Source organism: Myxine glutinosa, chromosome 12, assembly GCF_964187855.1.
Source record: "Myxine glutinosa chromosome 12, kmMyxGlut1.1, whole genome shotgun sequence".
In the NCBI taxonomy this organism is placed as follows: Eukaryota; Metazoa; Chordata; class Myxini; order Myxiniformes; family Myxinidae; genus Myxine; species Myxine glutinosa.
Genome location: NC_136272.1, coordinates 73,941,129 through 73,961,037, shown reverse-complemented (window position 1 = coordinate 73,961,037; position 19,909 = coordinate 73,941,129). Strand labels below are relative to the sequence as shown.

Sequence of the window (19,909 nt, the reverse complement as noted above, 5' to 3'; positions counted from 1 at the left end):
GTTTCTTTCAGAGGTGTGTACCTCACACCATTGCAGATCTTCAGGTTTTCGACTATTTTCCTCATAGTCGAAAACCTGAAGTCAGGTGTGCCCTTCTTCTCACAGAGTTTGGATCTTCACACGCTGTTCTGTTGAAAGTTGCTTCCTTGGTGCCATTCTGAACCCAATCACTCATAGACCTTCAAGCAAGGAAACAAGCTGATGATAACTAATTTACATATTCCCTAATTTGCAGCTTTTATTGGGGTAAAAATTTGGGCATGGCTCATTGTAAAGAACTCTCCATGGGGAATAAAATATGTTAATGACGATGTCATAGTTGCCTCCATTATGACGTCATAATTTGACAAGTACAAAACTTCATCCTGTCAAGATGAAATTCCTTGAGCGCCATGTAGGCATAAATTGGTGGAGAAAAAAAAAAAATGATGACGTCATAGGTCACTTGGTTCGGCCGCCATCTTGAAAAAAACCGAAAAACTTTGCACCTCTATATCTCCGAAAGTGCTGCATAGAAAAAAATTGAGACATGGCTCATTGTAAAGAACTCTCCATGGGGAATAAAATATGTTAATGATGATGTCATAGGCACCTCTATTTATGACGTCATAATTCGACAAGTACAAAACTTCATCCTATCAAGATGAAATTTCTTGAGCATAATCTAGGGATAAATTGGTGGAGAAAAAAAATGATGATGATGTCATCGGTCACGTGGTTCGGCCGCCATATTTGTTTTAACACAAAAGCCTTAAAACCACTAAAAACACATCCTGGCGAGGGTCTGCAATCTGATTGCTCTTTCTTGTGATTTGCATTAACGTAACGGTTGTTGATTACTTAATTTACCATCATAATGACTAAATAATCATGGTTTCAGAACAAATGTAGTAGGAAAAAACAACAGTATTAACATAAGCACAACCAGAAACAAGAATATTACCAAGTGAAGACTTTTGCATTTACTATATGTGCATCATTTTGGCCAAAATACCTGGAGGAGGAGCCAACGATGCTGATTGGCTGGCGTTACGCTTGAAGCAAATATAGCCCAGGCGACGGGAGCAATCTGCGTTCTGCCATCGCCCAAATTTGCTAGCATCTAGAACACCACATCTTGCATCCTCCATCGAGAAAGGAAATCCTAACAAACAATAGCTATTGTGAGACCAAACACATTGCAGTTTATCTAAGCTCCAATGCACATGTCTAAACTTGTGAATAAATCTCAGAAAACCATTCAAACTAAATATATACAAAAGGAATAACAATTAGCAATCAATCAAATATTTGAATGTATCTCCAATGTAGCAACAAACACCCCAAGATTCATAGCAAAAAGACAAAAATGATGATTTATTGAGGTTACAATAAATCACATTATCGCTATGGATTATATGATATATCGCTATGATGAGGTGTGTACACATATGATAATTGCAGCGGGAAAAGTTGGAGCCAGTTGGAGAAGAGGCTGTTGAAACATGTATGACCGTGTGGCGGACACAAAAGCCCACTGGCGTGGTGACATCATTCCGCGCACCAAGTGGGCGGTGGCCACGCCCGAGGGGTAGGCGTGGCCTCATGATATACACCGGGCGTGCAGCCCGGAGCGCGCCAGTGTTACAGTGAGCTCCTGAAATAAAGACGCTTATAAGTTACCGCTTGTCCGCTTCCTCCTTGCTCGCAAGCAGCGCGCGTAACGCCGCACTTTACTGGTGACCCCCTTGACGTTGGATCTGCCGGAGCGATCCTTCCACACGCGACGCCATTGCCATGGCCAACTTCATCAAACTTCCCGAATTTTGGGAGGCTCAGGCCGAAGTCTGGTTCGTCCAGGCCGAAGCCCAATTTCAGCTTCGGCGCCTCACCGGCGATGACACGCGCTATTGCCACGTCGTCGCCTCCCTCGGGCCCGGCACGGCCGCTCGAGTTGTGTCCGTCCTTTGCCACCCACCGGACGGCCACAAGTACGAGGCACTCAAGCGGCTACTCCTAGCCACGTTCGGCCTCACGGACGACGCACGGGCCGACCGCCTCCTGGATCTCCCCGAGCTCGGTGACACGCGCCCGTCGGTCCGAATGGACCATATGCTGTCACTGTTGGGCGACGAAGCCCCCGGTTCTCTATTCCGGGCGCTTTTCCGTCGCCAACTTCCAGCGCAGGTTCGCCTCGCGTTGGCCGGGACCGGGCTAACGGAACCCCGAGCATTGGCAGCCGAGGCGGACAAGTACTTTGCCGCTTCGGACACGCGGGCGAGAGTCGGCGTGGCCGTCACGGCCCTCGTGGCTGATGCTGCTGATGCTGCTGCTGATGCTGCTGATCCACAGCATCAGCTTATACAGCATACGCAGCATGCTGATACGCACCTCGTGACCGCCGCCACGCCCCGCCCACCGCCGCGGCGAAAACCGCCACCGCGGGGAAACCCGCCAACTCCACCGGCCTGGCGGAGCCAGCCGCGCTCCTCCAGCTCCACCACCTGGTGCTGGTTCCACGCCAAGTTCGGCCACGAAGCTCGGCAGTGTCATCCGCCATGCTCCTTCAACAGGTCGGGAAACGCCTGGGCCGGCGCTCAATAGTGGCGATGAGCGCCGGCCGTTCGAGCAGCCTGCTGTTCATAACGGACACCTTCTCCGGGCGCCGTTACCTGTGCGACACGGGAGCGCAGGTGAGTGTCGTTCCCGCCGGCACGTCAGACAAGCACGCCGCGGGTGGGGGCCCCGTGCTGCTTGCCGCGAACGGGACGCCCATCCGTACGTACGGAAAACGCTGCCTCTCTCTGCGGTTCGGAGGGCAGGTTTTCCGATGGACGTTCGTCACCGCCGACGTGCCCATGGCACTGCTTGGCGCGGACTTCCTGTGCGCTAATGGGCTCCTGGTCGACGTCAAGCGCAGACGTCTTGTCCAGGCCGAGACGTTCAGCTCGCTCGCTTGTGCGTTGCCCAGCTCAACGAGCGGCTTGCCAAGCGGCTTGCCGAACGGATCGGTTCCGGCCACGTTGGTCTGTACGCTTCCGGCAGCGGACGCATTCACCCGCCTCCTCGCCGGCCTCCCGGCCCTCATGCGGCCCACCTTCTCGGCGGGGGCCGTCAAGCACGGGGTGGCCCATCACATCCCCACCGTCGGGCCACCGGTCTACGCCCGGGCACGCCGCCTCGAGCCGACGAAGCTGGCGGTGGCAAAAGCGGCGTTCGCTACCCTGGAGCGACTCGGCATCGTTCGGCGCTCAGGGAGCGCTTGGGCGTCGCCGCTGCACATCGTGCCGAAGCCCGGCGGGGGATGGCGACCGTGCGGGGACTATCGCCGTCTCAATGACGCCACGACTCCCGACCGCTACCCCGTCCCCCACATTCAGGACTTTTCCGCCCGTTTGGCGGGCATGTCCTTCTTCTCGAAGGTGGACCTCATACACGGCTACCATCAGGTCCCCGTCAGGCCAGAGGACGTCCCGAAGACGGCGGTCATCACGCCATTCGGACTCTTCGAGTTCCTGCGCATGCCCTTCGGTCTGAAGAATGTGGCTCAGGCGTTCCAGCGACTGATGGACAGCGTCCTGCGTGACTTGGATTTTGTCTACGTCTACCTGGACGATATCCTCGTCGCCAGCGCGTCCCGCGAAGAGCACCTACGCCACCTCCGCACGCTCTTCGAACGCCTGGGCCAGCATGGCCTGATTGTGAACCCCGCAAAGTGCCGGTTTGGCGCCACCATAATCGATTTTCTGGGGCACCGTGTCACCAGGCACAGAGCCGTCCCCCTGCCGGCCAAGGTGGAGGCGGTGAAGGGGTTTCCTCGCCCCCGCACGATCAGAGGGCTGCAGGAGTTCCTGGGCATGGTGAACTTTTACCATCGGTTCCTGCCCCGTATCGCCCAGCTCCTGCGCCCCCTGCACGAAGCTCTCCGAGGTAAGCTGGGCAAAGGCGACGTTACCTGGACCGAGCAGATGGACACGGCGTTCACGGGCGCGAAGCTCGCCTTGGCTAACGCCACCATGCTCGCGCACCCGGCGCCGGATGCACCGATCGCCCTCACCACCGATGCCTCGGACTACGCGGTGGGCGCGGTGCACGAGAAATGGGTGCGTGGAGCTTGGCAACCGCTGGCGTTCTTTAGCCGGCAGCTTCGCCCACCCGAACGCCGTTACAGTACCTTCGACCGCGAGTTGCTCGGGCTTCACTTGGCGGTCAGGCACTTCCGCCATCTGCTCGAGGGCCGTGCGTTCACTGCCTTCATCGACCATAAGCCGCTGATCTTCGCGATGGGCAAGGTCACCGAGCCGTGGCCGGCCCGGCAGCAGCGTCACCTCTCGGCCGTGTCCGAGTACACGACGGACATCCAGCACGTCGCGGGGAAGGACAACCCGGTGGCGGATTGCCTTTCCCGGGCCGTCGCCCACGCAGTCCACCTCGGCATCGACTATGCCCGGATGGCAGCGGACCAGGCCGCTGACCCCGACGTCCAGGCCTTGCGGACCGCCGTCACGGGCCTCCGCGTCACCGAGGTGGCGTTCGACGGCGCAGGCGCGGCCCTCTTGTGCGACGTCTCCCTCGGGCGTCCTCGCCCCATCGTGCCCGCGGGCTGGCAGCGCCAGGTGTTTGACACCATCCACGGCCTGTCCCACCCGGGCGCGAGGGCCTCCCAAAGGCTGATCGCCGACAAGTTCGTCTGGCATGGCCTCCGGAAGGCCGTCCGCGGCTGGGCCAGGACGTGCCTCGCGTGCCAGCGCGCCAAGGTGCACCGGCACACCCAGGCCCCGTTGGCCCCGTTCACGGTGCCGGAACGCCAGTTTGACCACGTCCACGTGGACCTGGTGGGACCTCTGCCCCCCTCGCGGGGTTTCACCTACGTCCTCACCATGGTGGACCGCACCACCCGGTGGCCGGAGGCCGTGCCCTTGGCGTCGACAACGGCGGCCGATGTCGCGCAGGCTTTCATCGCCACCTGGGTCGCCCGGTTCGGCGCCCCCTCAGACATCTCGTCCGACCGCGGCCCCCAGTTCACCTCGGAGCTCTGGGGGGCGGTGGCGCAGGGGCTCGGGGTCCGGCTGCACCGAACCACGGCCTACCACCCCCAGGCTAACGGCCTGTGTGAGCGATTTCACCGCTCATTGAAGGCCGCGCTCCGGGCCACCCTCCGCGACGGCGGCTGGGTCGACAGGCTCCCCTGGGTCCTGCTGGGCCTCCGGACGGCGCCCAAGGAGGACCTGCGTGCATCCGCGGCGGAGTTGGTCTTCGGGCAACTGCTGCGGGTGCCGGGCGAGTTCCTCCCCGACTCCACGGCACCATGGTCCGCGGCACAGCAGCGCTCCGCTCTGCAAGAGACCGCCCAGAGGTTCGCCCCGGTGCCAACGGCATGCCACGGGCACCCACCGACGCACGTCGCCCCGGAGCTTCGCACGGCGGAGTACGTCTTCGTCCGCCACGATGCCCACCGGACACCACTGCGGCCCCCGTACGACGGGCCTTTCCGCGTGCTGGAGACCGGGGCGAAGCACTTCACCCTGGACATCGGCGGTACTCCTGACCGCGTTTCGGTAGACCGCCTCAAGCCGGCCCACCTCGACGTGGACCATCCACCGCCAGTGGCCCGACCCCCACGTCGGGGCCGCCCCCCTGCGGGCGGACCCCCGGCACCGCCCAGCCCCGCCGCCATGCCGCCCCCCGGTCCTGCACCCATCCCAGGGGCAGCCAGGGGCATCCCACCTGGCATCCCTGCACCCCGGACGCCGCCGATCGCCAGGGGGCGCTTCGGCCGGGTCATTCGTCTGCCCCGCAAACTGGCCCTCCAGGTGCGCGGGAATTCTGGGGAGGCGCGTGTGGCGGACACAAAAGCCCACTGGCGTGGTGACATCATTCCACGCACCAAGTGGGCGGTGGCCACGCCCGAGGGGTAGGCGTGGCCTCATGATATACACCGGGCGCGCAGCCCGGAGCGCGCCAGTGTTACAGTGAGCTCCTGAAATAAAGACGCTTATAAGTTACCGCTTGTCCGCTTCCTCCTTGCTCGCAAGCAGCGCGCGTAACGCCGCGCTTTAACAGCGAGTTCAATTCCTGAGGATTGGAGGACAGGGTTAATTGTGCCGATATGGAAAGGGAAGGGCGAAGTTCTGGGAAGTACAGGGAGATGACATTCCTAAGTCATGTAATGAAGGTGCTGAAGAGGATTCTGCGCGGGAGGATAAAAAAAAAGAATGTGGAGATGGAGATCAAGTACGGAACAGGAAATGATATTGGGAGCTCCTTTGTTAGAAACTTTTGTAGAAACTTTTGTTCCCTATTTGTCCATCTAATTTTTTTCATTTTTTTATTTAATGTCCATATTTCTCTGCACAGACCGAGTAAAGCTATGTTGTTTTTGATTATTGATTACAAGCAGACCTGGTGGTTAAATTGCTGCACCAGCTGGATAATTCCGATAATTGGCCACCAACAATGAATGGCCAGCCCAGTGGGGAGCAGGGAAACTACATCAAGGGCTGCCACCTTCCTGGCTTCCTTTCTTAATACCATATCTACTTCCCTTTCAAAAAGCAGGTGAGGATTACAGAACTTCTGATATTTTTTGTAATCAGGATCTCATTCCCAACGAGTATGACAGCAATTAGTTTTGCCAACCTATGCAAATGCAGAATAAGACTTAAGAAAACAATCAGCCTTTATGCATGACTTCGCGCAAAGACTGCGGAACTTCATTATTCTGCCGCACATGTTATTTGTCTTCATATTTTTCAGGTTTTATCTCACTAGTAGTCCACTTCCTTCATGAAAATTCCACTTAAATGGTTTATTATGGTTTTATTGTTTTATGAATTGTTTTATATATTATGTTGTTTTATAAATTATAAATATAAATTTTAATAAACTGTAAATTAAAAATAAATTCATATTGATATTTATAAATTAATATATTACCATCTTAATAATATATATAATTAATTATATTAATTAATTATATTATGTTAATTATATTAATTAATAATAATATTATATTATAATAATATTATATAATAATAACATAATATTATATAATATCTATATATAATAATTATATGTACAATATAATAATTATATATAATATAATTATTACATATATTATATTATTATATATTATATATAATGTTATATATAATAATTATATATATAATAATTATATATAATATTATATTTTATGTTATATACAACAATTATATTGTATAATAATATATAATATATAATAATAATCTTACTATAATTCACCAAATGTCCGTCCGTCCGTCCGTTGGAAGGTACCGCAAAAACGGCTGAACCCATCGGAACGATATTTTGGGTGGGTAATCCTGGGATCTCCTGGAGTAAAATAGGGCATATTGTTTTTCAAATTTCAGCTTTGGCCTCCAGCATTTTTCAGGTTTGGACTCCCGCATAACGTTATTTTCCCAGGTGCTGCACAAACAGCTACAACGATCGCTGCACCGATCGGCTGCACCGATCGGACTCGGTGACCTCGGACAAAGACCTTTTATAAGGGCATGGGTTGAATCCCTGCTTGAAAGAATGCCAACCCCCTCCCCGCCATCACGATCGTCTCTCCAACTCACAATCCCACGAGATATGCGGTAAGGACGACCCAAAACCAATTATCTTCTTTTTGATTCATATATAAACATCATTAAAAGTAAATAATGTCCTCGGCTAAAGTTCAAACGACGTGAGTTTAATCTCTACATGAGAGAATTCCACATAGCTATTTGGGCGGTGTATACGCTAACAGATCGCTGTCTCCATCGATCTTGCCAAGGCCGTAACACCTATCGGCTCAAAATCCTTTTAACTGTTGACTTGGTAGTTTTTACAATGAAGGAAACATTAACAATGTTGTTAAAATTTTATTTTGTGATTAATTTGTGATTGGAGTTATGTTGTTTGGAATGAAAAAAAAGAGATATCGAGGTAAATGACGACATGCCGTGATGGTTTCTACCTTCTAAACGTGAACTTCACGGATCGCCATATGCAGATTCGCCACGGACCCACGATCGATGTTTCTAAACGTGAACTTAACCGTTTGTTTGCGAACGGGTACGTTTTGCATGTAAGTCCTTCACGAACTTGCTGTCCATGTCTGATGTGCGACTGAAGGTGCGACAGGAATGTGGAATTTATTGGTTTCATGCTTTAGCATTCGCCGTATCTGCATTTCCTGTTTGTTCCTGGCCTCCCACCCGTGCGTAGCCAGGGTATCTCACTAGTAAACATAATGACATAACCATATACGTTTGCTCTATTATCTATACCAGTAAGGTCGAAAGAGAAAGAAGCGTATCCAGAGGTGTGGGAAAATAACGTTAGGCTGGAGACCAAACCTGAAATTGGAAGATTTGCATTATGCCTGTTTTATTGCAGGGGTTCCAGGGATACACACAAAAAATCATTGCGATCGGTCCAAATAACGTTTGGCGGGAGTCCAAACCTGAAATTGGAAAACAATATAGCCTATTTTACTCCGGGGGGTCCCAGGAATACCCACCCAAAATGTCGTTGCGATCGGTTGAGCCGTTTTTGCGGTACCTGGGAACGGACGGGCAGACAGACAGACATTTGGTGAATTATAGTAAGATTATAACCCGCCATGGATTTATTTAAGCCCTCAATTTTTATTTCCTTTATCACTTCCTGTTTCATTTGGAAAACAAATAATGATTTCTCACCCTCAGCCCAGTTGACGTAACGAAATGGAGCATCATCAACCCACTGCCAACCACCCTGTGGATCCAATATGTTGAGTCCAATCCATAGAGAAGCACCATGTCCTGATAAAAACCCTGAAAGACAAGCATTATCCCTTGATACAACATAAGATTACCAAAGTGTCAAATTTACTTGATTTGATCTTTGTATGTCACTAGATTATAATCTACCACGATATCCCAGGGCACACCAAATACTTTATCAATCATGCCACTCCACCTTCCTTGCTTCTTATATTTTCATAAGTGCTGACATGCTTCATATTTATGAATACCTGGGTGTTGAATAATCATCTGACCTTTCTGTGAAAGCTGCATTAAAACCTGTAACCATCTTGGACCATAAATCTTACCAGAAATGAAGTGCTGGGTGTGCACGTCACTGATACTCAGCAAGTCAGCACCTTGCTGCTGGCAAAGTCGCCGTGCCTCGTACCAGCTGAGCACTGCCTCCACGTTCATCTCATAGCAACCATTATACCGAGGATCTTCATGCCAAAAGACGTCACAAGAGCTTCCTACAAAAAGAATTATGTATGACGAGCAAGTTTCTCACTCCCACACAGGATTTAAACGTGGTAGGGATGAAGACAGCAAAAATGCAAAATGGTGTCTTCTGTCGATGAGCTGGCAAGCTGGGAGCAACAATCCACATTTTTTGCCACATCTGATGCAATTTAAATGCTCGAATGGCAGTGAGGTGCTCCATTTGAAACTGCTTGGTCGACATATGTAGCTTTTTGAAGCCTAGGTTCCATAATATAAATTCGTATTGGTGTCAAAGCCAGAGACCAAATGCAAATTAACAGTGGGATTTTCACCCTTCTCAAAAAGGATGATAAAAAATAACACCACCAATAGCCCCATGGGGACTGACGATTATTTCCCCATGGTTTCTGAGAAGATTTTAGAATAAATTATCTGAATTTGAGGCGAAATCCCCTTTTTCAGCCTCTTATAGGGGACGAATCTGGTTAGGGAGCACAACCCCAGGAGACCTTGCTGTCTGGATGCATAGGACCAAATTTTGTCCATATCGTCCAATTTAGTCCATATCAGTTTGTGAGAAGATGGTTTAGTCAAATGTTAACACATGTACATACACGCATGGACGTACGGACACCGGGACCCACTCTGAGGTTATTTCTGGGAAATAACCTAAAAATGGCACGCTCAACATGCTCAATAGGAACTCAGAGGATGTTCATTGAAGTCTACTTCATCCGGCTCAAGGGGGAACCGGAGTACCTTCAACCAGCTCAAGGGGAACAAGTAAACCTCCAACCTGCACAAGGGGAACCAACGCACTTCCATCCTGCTCAAGGGCAAACTGGCACACCCACAACCTGCTCAAAAGGAACTGGCACACCCACAACCTGCTCAAAAGGAACTGGCACACCCACAACCTGCTCAAAAGGAACTGGCACACCCACAACCTGATCAAAAGGAACTGGCACACCCACAACCTGCTCAAAACGAACTGGAACACCCACAACCTGCTCAAAAGGAAGTGGCACACGTACAACCTGCTCAAGGGGAAGGGCACACAAACAAGCTGCTCAAGGGGAAGTGGCACACGTACAACCTGCTCAAGGGGAAGTGGCACACGTACAACCTGCTCAAGGGGAAGCGGCACACGTACAACCTGCTCAAGGGGAAGCGGAACATGTACAACCTGCTCAAGGGGAACCGGCACACCTCCAACCTGCTCAAGGCGAACTGGCGCACCTCCAACCTGCTCAAGGGGAACCAGCACACGTACAAGCTGCTCAAGGGGAACCGGCGCACCTCCAACCTGCTCAAGGGGAACTGGCGCACCTCCAACCTGCTCAAGGGGAACCAGCACAAGTACAAGCTGCTCAAGCGGAACTGGTGGACCTCCAACCTGCTCAAGGGGAACCGGCACATCTCCAACCTGCTCAAGGGGAACCGGCACATGTACAACCTGCTCAAGGGGAACTGGTGCACCTCCAACCTGCTCAAGGGAAACTGGTGCACCTCCAACCTGCTCAAGGGGAACTGGTGCACCTCCAACCTGCTCAAGGGGAACCGGCACATCTCCAACCTGCTCAAGGGGAACCGGCACACTTACAACCTGCTCAAGGGGACCCAGTGCACTTTCAACCTGCTGAAGCTCATTTGTAACCTTCAAATTTAACGTATCCACATGAAGACTGAAATATTGAATGAGATTCCAAAATTCTGCAATGAAAATTATGCAGCATTGTTTTGCCTTTACCAGAAAACATTGACAAATCAAAAGTGTGAAATTGAATAATGTAATAGAGTCAAAAGATGACACTAATCAACAACTGTAAAACAGGTCAACATAACCGTTTTTTGTTGTTTTGTATAATTCAACCAAACACTTAAAATTACATAAATAAATAATTTGAAACACTTTCTCATTCAGGTTCTTAACTCACCATTATTGGGACAAAACCCATAGAGCTCATCTCGATTATAGTGATCAGTCGTGGCACACCAAGGCTGCCGATCATTCCGCCCATCAAAAGTGCACCGATCATAAAGGGTTCCAGAGTAATCAAATGGGAACACACACGGCTGCCCACGTGAGTTGCCCCCAATCGTGAAAACCTCTGGAAAATAAAATGGGAAAATAATCTTGAAAATAAAAATAATAAGTAAAAAAAATTGAACCCAGGAGGAGGTCAATCGGCCCATCGAGCCTGGACAATCATGGCAAAGTAATGATGGTGGTGCCCCATCCCCACTACTTCCAGATATCAACCCAATTCGATTTCAAAACAATCCAACGATTCTACTTCCACTACCCTTGCAGGGAGACAAATTCCATGCATTCACCTCTCTATGAGTGAAAGAGCTCTGCCTTTCTACCATCCTAACTCTTCTCGACTCTACTCTGAAACTGTGTCCCCTTGTCTTGTCATAGTCCAATTCTTCTGCACTTTTGTCTCTACCCTTCATCATCTTACTTTCTATCAGATACCCTCTCATTCATCTCCTCATGTTAATAAAGTCCTGTGTCTTTAAGCCACTACTCATGGATTAGTCTAGGTAGGCCCGGGATCAATCCAGTCACTCTACCCTCTCTATTGAACTTTCTTGAATCTGATGCCCAAACCCCCTCCCTCCCTGCTGTCTAACACACCTCCAAGCTTACTGTCATGTGCAAATTTGTAAACCCCACTCTTAACCCCACCATTCAGATCATTGATGCAAATTATGAATAATAATGGTCCGATAACATATCCTGAGGGTACCACACGAACTTCCTCCAAGTTGGATGTCCTCCTGTTCACAGCTACGCTTTGCTTCGCATCACCAAATAAGGTTCCAAATCAGATGGATACTCGACCAGTCAATCCACAAACCCTCAACTTAACCAATAGCTTTATATGTGATACCGCCAACTGGGCATCCTCCATCATTGGCACACCTGAACTCCTATTCACCTACAAGGCTTTCTTCCGCAGATTGCTGGAGTGCTGCTCTCCCCTCTGAGCTAGTGCCCCTGCCTCACATCTTGCTCAGCTTGATGCCGTGGTAACCAAGGCCTTAAAGATTATTGGAATCTCCCACGATTAAGCTGAATGCATGGGCCTATTACTCCGCTAACATAGACAGGTCAGTGGTCTCTCTGCCTTCTATCACTTGCTTTTCCTCTCTGGTCTATCCCCTCCACATGTGGAACCAACTTCTACATCATCTTCAATCTCACTCTTCCCCCTCCAGGTCTTAAAGCAGCTGTTGACCACCATCTCAAAGCCTCGTGTTGGCTTAACGGTTAAGGTGGCTGGCTTAAGATCTTGGGGTTGTGAGTTTGAGCCCCTGTTGTGCCATTGAAATGACACCAATTGGGTTGACTCAGCCTGTCATCCTTCAGAGGTCATCAACATGAGTACCAGCTTACTGGTAACAGGGTTACTGCATCAGCGACGCAGCCGCACTTCCAGAAAATTATACAATTAGCAGCCACAGGCTTCATACAAAACAACCACCACCACCACCATCTCAGATCTTCCCCAATCCAAAACCATGACCTTTTCTACCTTCGTTAACACACACCAAACCCCACTCCTCCTCCCAGATTTCCATTTTTCCCTCCTAAGAGTTCCTTTCTGTATCCATATTTTCCACCCCATGCATCCTAAACTGCCCCCCACCCCCACTCCTCCCCACAACCATCGTTTGTCTGCCTCCCTCTGTTTTGGCCTTCAGCTCTGCTGTTGCTATCGCGCTCCTCCTTCTCTCCGCTGTTCCGGTTGTCCTGTTGCATCCTGATCCATTCAGTATACTAGTGTACTTTCGGGGGAGAGAGCAAATACATATTTTGGGGGGCAAGGCCCCCCACCACCCTCACAGACCTCGACATTTTTAATGACGTGAACTAACTTTGGGTGCATCACAGGTGATGAAGGTTGTGGTCAAGTTACATCAAAATAGTGTGTGTAGTTTCTGAGGACCACAACCTATTTTGGGTAAATTCCTATGTTGGGTAAATTCCGATTTTGGGGGGGGGGGGGGGCAATCGCCCCCTCCTATAAAACCCCCTAGGGCCCGATCTTCTTAATGTCGTGAATAAACTTGAGTTGCAACATAACAAATATAATTTGTGCCGAGTTTGGTCACAATCCCATCAGCAGTTTCGGAGAAGACGTTGCAAGTGTTTACGGACCGACGACGCGCCATCGCATAAGCTTCCTGGAAAGATGTTCCAGGTGAGCTAAAAAAAAAAAACTAAAAAAAACGACCCTGGGGCTAGATACAAAGTGGGGCTTGCTTTTATATGATTCCCCATACATAATTATATAAACTCACCAATTTTCATAATTTCCGAATTTGAACGATTTTTACCTTAACTGCTGGACTATTCCTGAGATGGCTCAATCTCAGTATTCCCAACCTTTCGCGTCAACCATGCAGTGCCCCAACATTTCACATCATCCCCCATCACTACTTGTGATGTTTTCTACACACATTAACCCTACAGAAAAGTAACCTAACCTTAACTTACAGGTTTCTGTTTCCTCCCCTCCGCTTTTCCTGTTTGTTCATTCTCTTGCTTGTGTCCAACTGTTACCTTGTTGCCCCACTGCCAATTTGTTACCTTTTTACCTTCTGCCACCATGCGCCCCTATGAGCCACTTTTTTAAAACAAAAGTTAATTTAAGAAAATAAATAAAAATAAATAAAAATAAAAATAAAATAAATAAATAAATAAATAAATAAAATAAATAAATAAAAAATAAAAAAAGAAATAAAAAATAAAATAAATAAAATAAATAAATAAATAAATAAAAATAAGGTGTTGTTTAGGTTGCAATGACATCGATGACAAAGAAGCTGATGGTAATTGAAACAAATACTTTGATACAAACCTTGGTAGGTCTGAGTACACAAGTTTCTGTTGGTCTGAAAAACAATCCACCGACTCCACAAGCCTTTCCCCGTGAACATGACCATTTTCCCAAAATCGTCCCCACGCCAGTTGAGGTGAATCGATCTTCCCTGGAGGACCACCAGATCCAAGTCACGGCACTCCCATGCTTGAGCAGAGTTGTTTGATGCACACTTGCTCATTATGACGAGGTCGTAATCTTTCAAACCAGAGGCTGTCAGACACAGCTTGGAGGCCACGTTCATCAGGTGGTTAGCTGATGTCCACCTACGTAAAGTCAGGACATGGGAAACGAGACAATTATAAGTTTCGTTGTAAAATGCATTTTACTTTTTATCTGCAACAACTTTTTCATTATTTTTTAAGTGTGCAAGCCGATATGTAGTTCTGTTAAAGCCAAGAACTTCTGATATTTAATTTGATGCAATGTGAAGTTAATTAATGGACACAAAAAATCCCCTACTATATATTTTACTCGGTGTCTAATTATACTTTTATCTATACAAGAATGAGGCTCATTGGACACAGGACAAATAAGCAATGACCTGACAATGAGGCAAGAGTTGGACAAAATAAGCAAGGGAACGAATGAACAGGAAGAGAGAGTGGGAGAGGAAGGGAGGCAAAGGGTTAGGTGAGGTGAAGGACTCCCTGGGAGAGGAAGGGAGGAAAAACCAGCAACCAACATGGCAGAGGGTAAGGTGAGGTGAAGAACTCCCTGGGAGAGGAAGGGAGGCAAAACCAGCAACCAACATGGCAGAGGGTAAGGTGAGGTGAAGAACTTCCTGGGAGAGGGAGGCAAAACCAGCAACCAGCATGGCAGAGGGTTAGGTGAGGTGAAGAACTCCCTGAGAGAGGAAGGGAGGCAAAACCAGCAACCAGCATGGCAGAGGGTTAGGTGACGTGAAGAACTCCCTGGGAGAGGAAGGGAGGCAAAACCAACAACCAACATGGCAGAGGGTTAGGTGACGTGAAGAACTCCCTGAGAGAGGAAGGGAGGCAAAACCAACAACCAACATGGCAGAGGGTTAGGTGAGGTGAAGAACTACCTGGGAGAGGAAGGGAGGCAAAACCAGCAACCAACATGGCAGAGGGTTAGGTGACGTGAAGAACTCCCTGGGAGAGGAAGGGAGGCAAAACCAACAACCAACATGGCAGAGGGTTAGGTGACGTGAAGAACTCCCTGAGAGAGGAAGGGAGGCAAAACCAACAACCAACATGGCAGAGGGTTAGGTGAGGTGAAGAACTCCCTGGGAGAGGAAGGGAGGCAAAACCAGCAACCAACATGGCAGAGGGTTAGGTGACGTGAAGAACTCCCTGGGAGAGGAAGGGAGGCAAAACCAACAACCAACATGGCAGAGGGTTAGGTGACGTGAAGAACTCCCTGGGAGAGGAAGGGAGGCAAAACCAGCAACCACCATGGCAGAGGGTTAGGTGAGGTGAAGAACTCCCTGGGAGAGGAAGGGAGGCAAAACCAGCAACCAACATGGCAGAGGGTTAGGTGACGTGAAGAACTCCCTGGGAGAGGAAGGGAGGCAAAACCAACAACCAACATGGCAGAGGGTTAGGTGAGGTGAAGTAGCAGAACATGCGGTGAAGAAAAAAAAAGAAGATCACGGGTGGAGATGGGGGATGACCTGAAATGGTGGTGAACAGCTGTCTTGAAGACCGTTAGGGAAGAGTGGGATTGAACAACATCAGGAAGTCAGTTCTATAAACGAGAGAAAAGAGGAACAAAAGAGTTGAGGTCGGTGGCGAACCTGCACCTTTGTCGTTCAACCCGGGTGGAGGTGAATTACTGGAAAAACTTGTGCATCCTCAAGGAGCTGAAAATTGTAAGAGGGCTGAGAGAGCAAAGGGAGCTAGGGTGGAGAAGAGGTGGGAAAAACACAGCCCAGACATTTCTGCGGTGTGAAAGAAACGCGTTTTGTACTTCGGCCTCAATGCGGAAGGTGACAAAAATGTTGACAGCTTTATATTCCAGATTCCAGGATCTTGATGTGATGCTTGGTGTTTGTCCTGAAGGGAGAGCATCACTCCATCGAGCTATGGACAACAACCTCGTAGGCTGTGAGCTGTTCTTCTTTTTCAAGGAATGTCTTGGAACAGAATGACTCCCACTTTCACTGGTAGAGGCGAGAAGATGGCTGCATCGACGTCATCAGGTTCATTGCACAAGGACTGGAAGGCAGAAGATCAAGGTAAGAAGGTGGCCTTGTATGCCACGGGTAGCAAAGTTGGCAAGCACAGCAGGATTCCAGACTGCGTAGTAGAATTCTGAGAGATACATCAAAGGAGATCATCCTGACCTCTTGATTGAGACTTTGTGCCTCCGACAATTATTGAAATGGGAGCAGCAGTATGTCCAGAGTTGCGTAACCATGGCGGAATACAAACTGATGGTCAGAGATCAGGCAGTTTGAAAGGAGAATAGGCTTGACGTCAGCAGAAATGGATGCCATGACTTTGCTGATATTGGAATGTAATCTTACTGGTTTTGGAGTTGGAAAGATTTTTTTTTTTGGTACCATTCCTGCGAATGGGAGTGAAGTTTTTTTTTTTTAATCCATGGTCTAGACTCGTGGAAGAGCTAGGACACTGAACAGATCAGGACACAACATAACAAAGGGAACAGCAAGAGAAAGGGGAAATGCCTGCCAATACCATGACGGAGGGAGAAGGTAGACGTAGACAGACAAACACGGGATGCAGGTAACAATGAGAGTTAGGGCAGAACGCAAGGGTTGAACAAGAAGGATGCATGAGCAAAATTTTGGGCAGGGTGAGGGGTAGTTTAACAGGTGTAGAAAAGATTATGGCTTTGGATGGGGGATGACCTGAGATGGTGGTGAACAGCTGTCTTGAAGACCGGGAGGGAAGAATGAGATCAAAGAGTGTGTAGGATGGTTCCGTAGGTGGGAAAAGAGAGGAATAAATGAGTGGAGGTGAGTAGTGGTTCTGGATTTAGGTAGTTTCACAAGGAAGGAGTTGCTGGTGAACAGCATGCATCCCACAGATACTTGGGGGAGGGAGGAGAACAGGGCATGGAGGGAGCAGAGGGTGTAAAACAGAAATAAAGCAGAAGAAGGCAAGAAGAGAAGCAGATGGAAGATGACTTGTGGTAAATGGCAGGGTGAAAAGGGTAGAGACAGGAAGTGCAAGAGCAGCAGATCAGGTTTTTAGGACATGTGAGCTGATGCCATTCAGTCCAGTTGCAGAGTCAGAGTCTAGGGTTGCCAAAAACTTTTCCGCCTTCTCAGGTGCAAAGGACACAAAATCCAGGCGCAGTTGGGTACGGCTTGCAAAGGGGGGGGGGGGGGGCACAGAGAGAGTTGGATAAGGGACGCAAGATTTTAAAGGAACCACAGAATTGACGCATTAGATGTTCTCATGAGAAGTGATGCTGTGGTGCCATTTCAAGTGTGGAAAGGAATGAAAGGGGTGCGTACACCAGAGACTGGACAAGGCTTATTCTTGAGGTTGGACAGATGCTGATTTCTGGCTCTCCCGAGAGTAGACTCACACTTGTGGGATTTGTGGAGTTATTTGAAGTTACACCTTCGGTGGGATTTGCCATCCAGCAGGAGAATGCAAGTTGTTTTACAGCAAGTCAATCACCACAGAATGCAGAGTACCAAGAGTGGGAGGGTGGGTAAGATAACTGCTTGCTGATTTTCAGGCAGACAAGAGGCAATCAATCAAGAAGGACAGCCTGAATATTGCAGACAGAGGAGAGGCAAGAGCAGCACAGAGCAGAATTTGGAAACATGGCCACTGATGATATCTCTTAAAAAGCTGGAATTTGGGGGAAATTTTTCTTTGCTAAATGAAGGTAAAAACACCCATTATGGTATATGTGTACAACTTTGACAAACCATAATTTACACCAGCATTTTAATTTCCACCGGAATACAGCCAGGTAAATAATCACAGGCAAATAAAACGGAAAACTAGTTGTACCCTGGCCTACATTATATCTACATTTCTTCAGGGACGGCTCTTCACATTAATAATAATTATCATCACAAAGCTACATTAATTACAGTAGCTAAGTTCCAGTAAAACCAACCATAAATACACTCCAGTAGCTAACTTGTAGTTTCTAAAATTATTGAATTAATTTTCCCAAATAAATTATACTGACGGTAGGCCTGCTGTGCGTATTCTATGATTTAAAATTTTTTTGTGATTTGGAAATACTCAATCCCCGTTATGGACGAAGCCTCGCTGCCTTAATGTTACAGAACAAGTTTGAGTTTTGGGACGTTTTGAGAATTTTTGACAGTGATCCCATTTCTGCTTGGAACAAGAACATTCATTGGGAAATCGCCAGCAACAAGACAAGAACATCCCCAGAAGTCAGCTGGTGACATGTATGGCAAAGCAATTCTCCCTCGTTAAAATTGTCTGATATACAAAGTATTGTTAAGTTTGTGGGGGTAGGTAATGAAATACTTTAGTCCAGATAGGATTGTATAGAGTAGTGTGCTCTGCATGTCATGAAGAGAAACCTTCCTGTAATTAAGTCAGGCCCGAATGTCCGTGTAAGCATTATATGTCTCCATGTGAGGGGTGGAGCTGTGCTGATAAGTTGGGGTATAAGGGTACATTTCCTGTGTGTAAATGCCTCTGTAATTTTCCCTTTGTTCTTATAATACTTACACCACCAGGCATGACTCGGCACATAATTGCGAATAATGCGATCGCCGACCGGATCCGGACACTACTACCGACACCACCCAGCTTGAATGTTCTCGATGGGCGCCAAGTGTGGCCGTGAGGCCACGCCCCAAAGGACGATTGGTTGGGGTGCTTTGTTCAGGGTGCCGGTGAAGGTCGCCTACTCTTCACAAAGGACACCATGGGATCTCTAACGCCCATCAACTAATGTCGGAAACGGGAGATTATAACAATTAAAAACATGACTTTTTTTTTTAAGAGTCAAAATATGCTGTGATTCCTCTCCAAGCTTCTATATACACCATCAGGTTCTGGGAGCCTAGGTGGTCTTTGCTATCCCCAATCAGTGCTAATTAATCTGCAAACTCCGACAGTCTTCGAATTGCATTCTACTTAAAAAGAAAATGAACCCGACCAACCTCAGTTGAGATGGACACAAAGTCCAATAGACAGTGAGTGCGACGGAGACAGAGCGGGTTGGGCTGGGAAAACGATTTGGAGAAACGCTGCTGAGTCGAGACATTATGATATCTCGAGAGACTAGATCCACTTTGAACAGCAATTAAGAAAGAAAATGGTCCAGTGCAATCTCCAATTTCTTCCAAAAAACAATAAGTAAAAAGGTAGAGATGAATCAAACAATAATTACCTCCTCCCCAAAAGGTGGATGGAGGTTATATTTTCGCCCCTATCTGTTGTCAATGAAAGATTGGGACAAAAACGATATATAGAACGATATTTCTTTAAAAAATGTGGACTGATTATGACAAAACATGGTGGATGACTGAGTTTGTGACAAGAACAAGCCGATCAGATTTTGGTCCAGATGAATATCCGGCCTATCAATGGGTTCCAAAAAATCTGTGCAGCCCGACGGAGGTATGCTTGATCCCTGTTAAACCCAACTGCTCCTGAACTCTGTCTTTCGCACCTGAGAAGGTGGAGAAGGTGCTTTCAACCTCGAATTGGACTCTGCTCCTGGACCAGACGGCATCAGCTCGAGTGTTCTATAAACCTGCTCTGCTGCTCTTGCACATTTTCTCTCTGCCCTTTTCACTCTGTCATTTGTGCTAGATCATCTTCGATCTGCTTGGAAATCCAGAAATATCACTGCACT

The 19,909-nt window shown here is 48.5% G+C and overlaps 1 protein-coding gene across 1 annotated transcript in view; it reads right to left on the bottom strand.

The window, feature by feature from the left end:
- LOC137437519 (macrophage mannose receptor 1) overlaps window positions 1-19,909 on the bottom strand; it is a 108,072-nt gene that overhangs the window by 79,279 nt on the left and 8,884 nt on the right. Inside the window, exons 3-7 of the mRNA XM_078766013.1 lie at window positions 14,093-14,379; window positions 11,156-11,329; window positions 9,083-9,247; window positions 8,691-8,804; window positions 995-1,144 (exon numbers count right to left, since the gene is read on the bottom strand). Of these exons, the coding sequence (XP_078622139.1) occupies window positions 995-1,144; window positions 8,691-8,804; window positions 9,083-9,247; window positions 11,156-11,329; window positions 14,093-14,379 (890 nt within the window). The remainder of the gene's footprint in view (window positions 1-994; window positions 1,145-8,690; window positions 8,805-9,082; window positions 9,248-11,155; window positions 11,330-14,092; window positions 14,380-19,909) is intronic.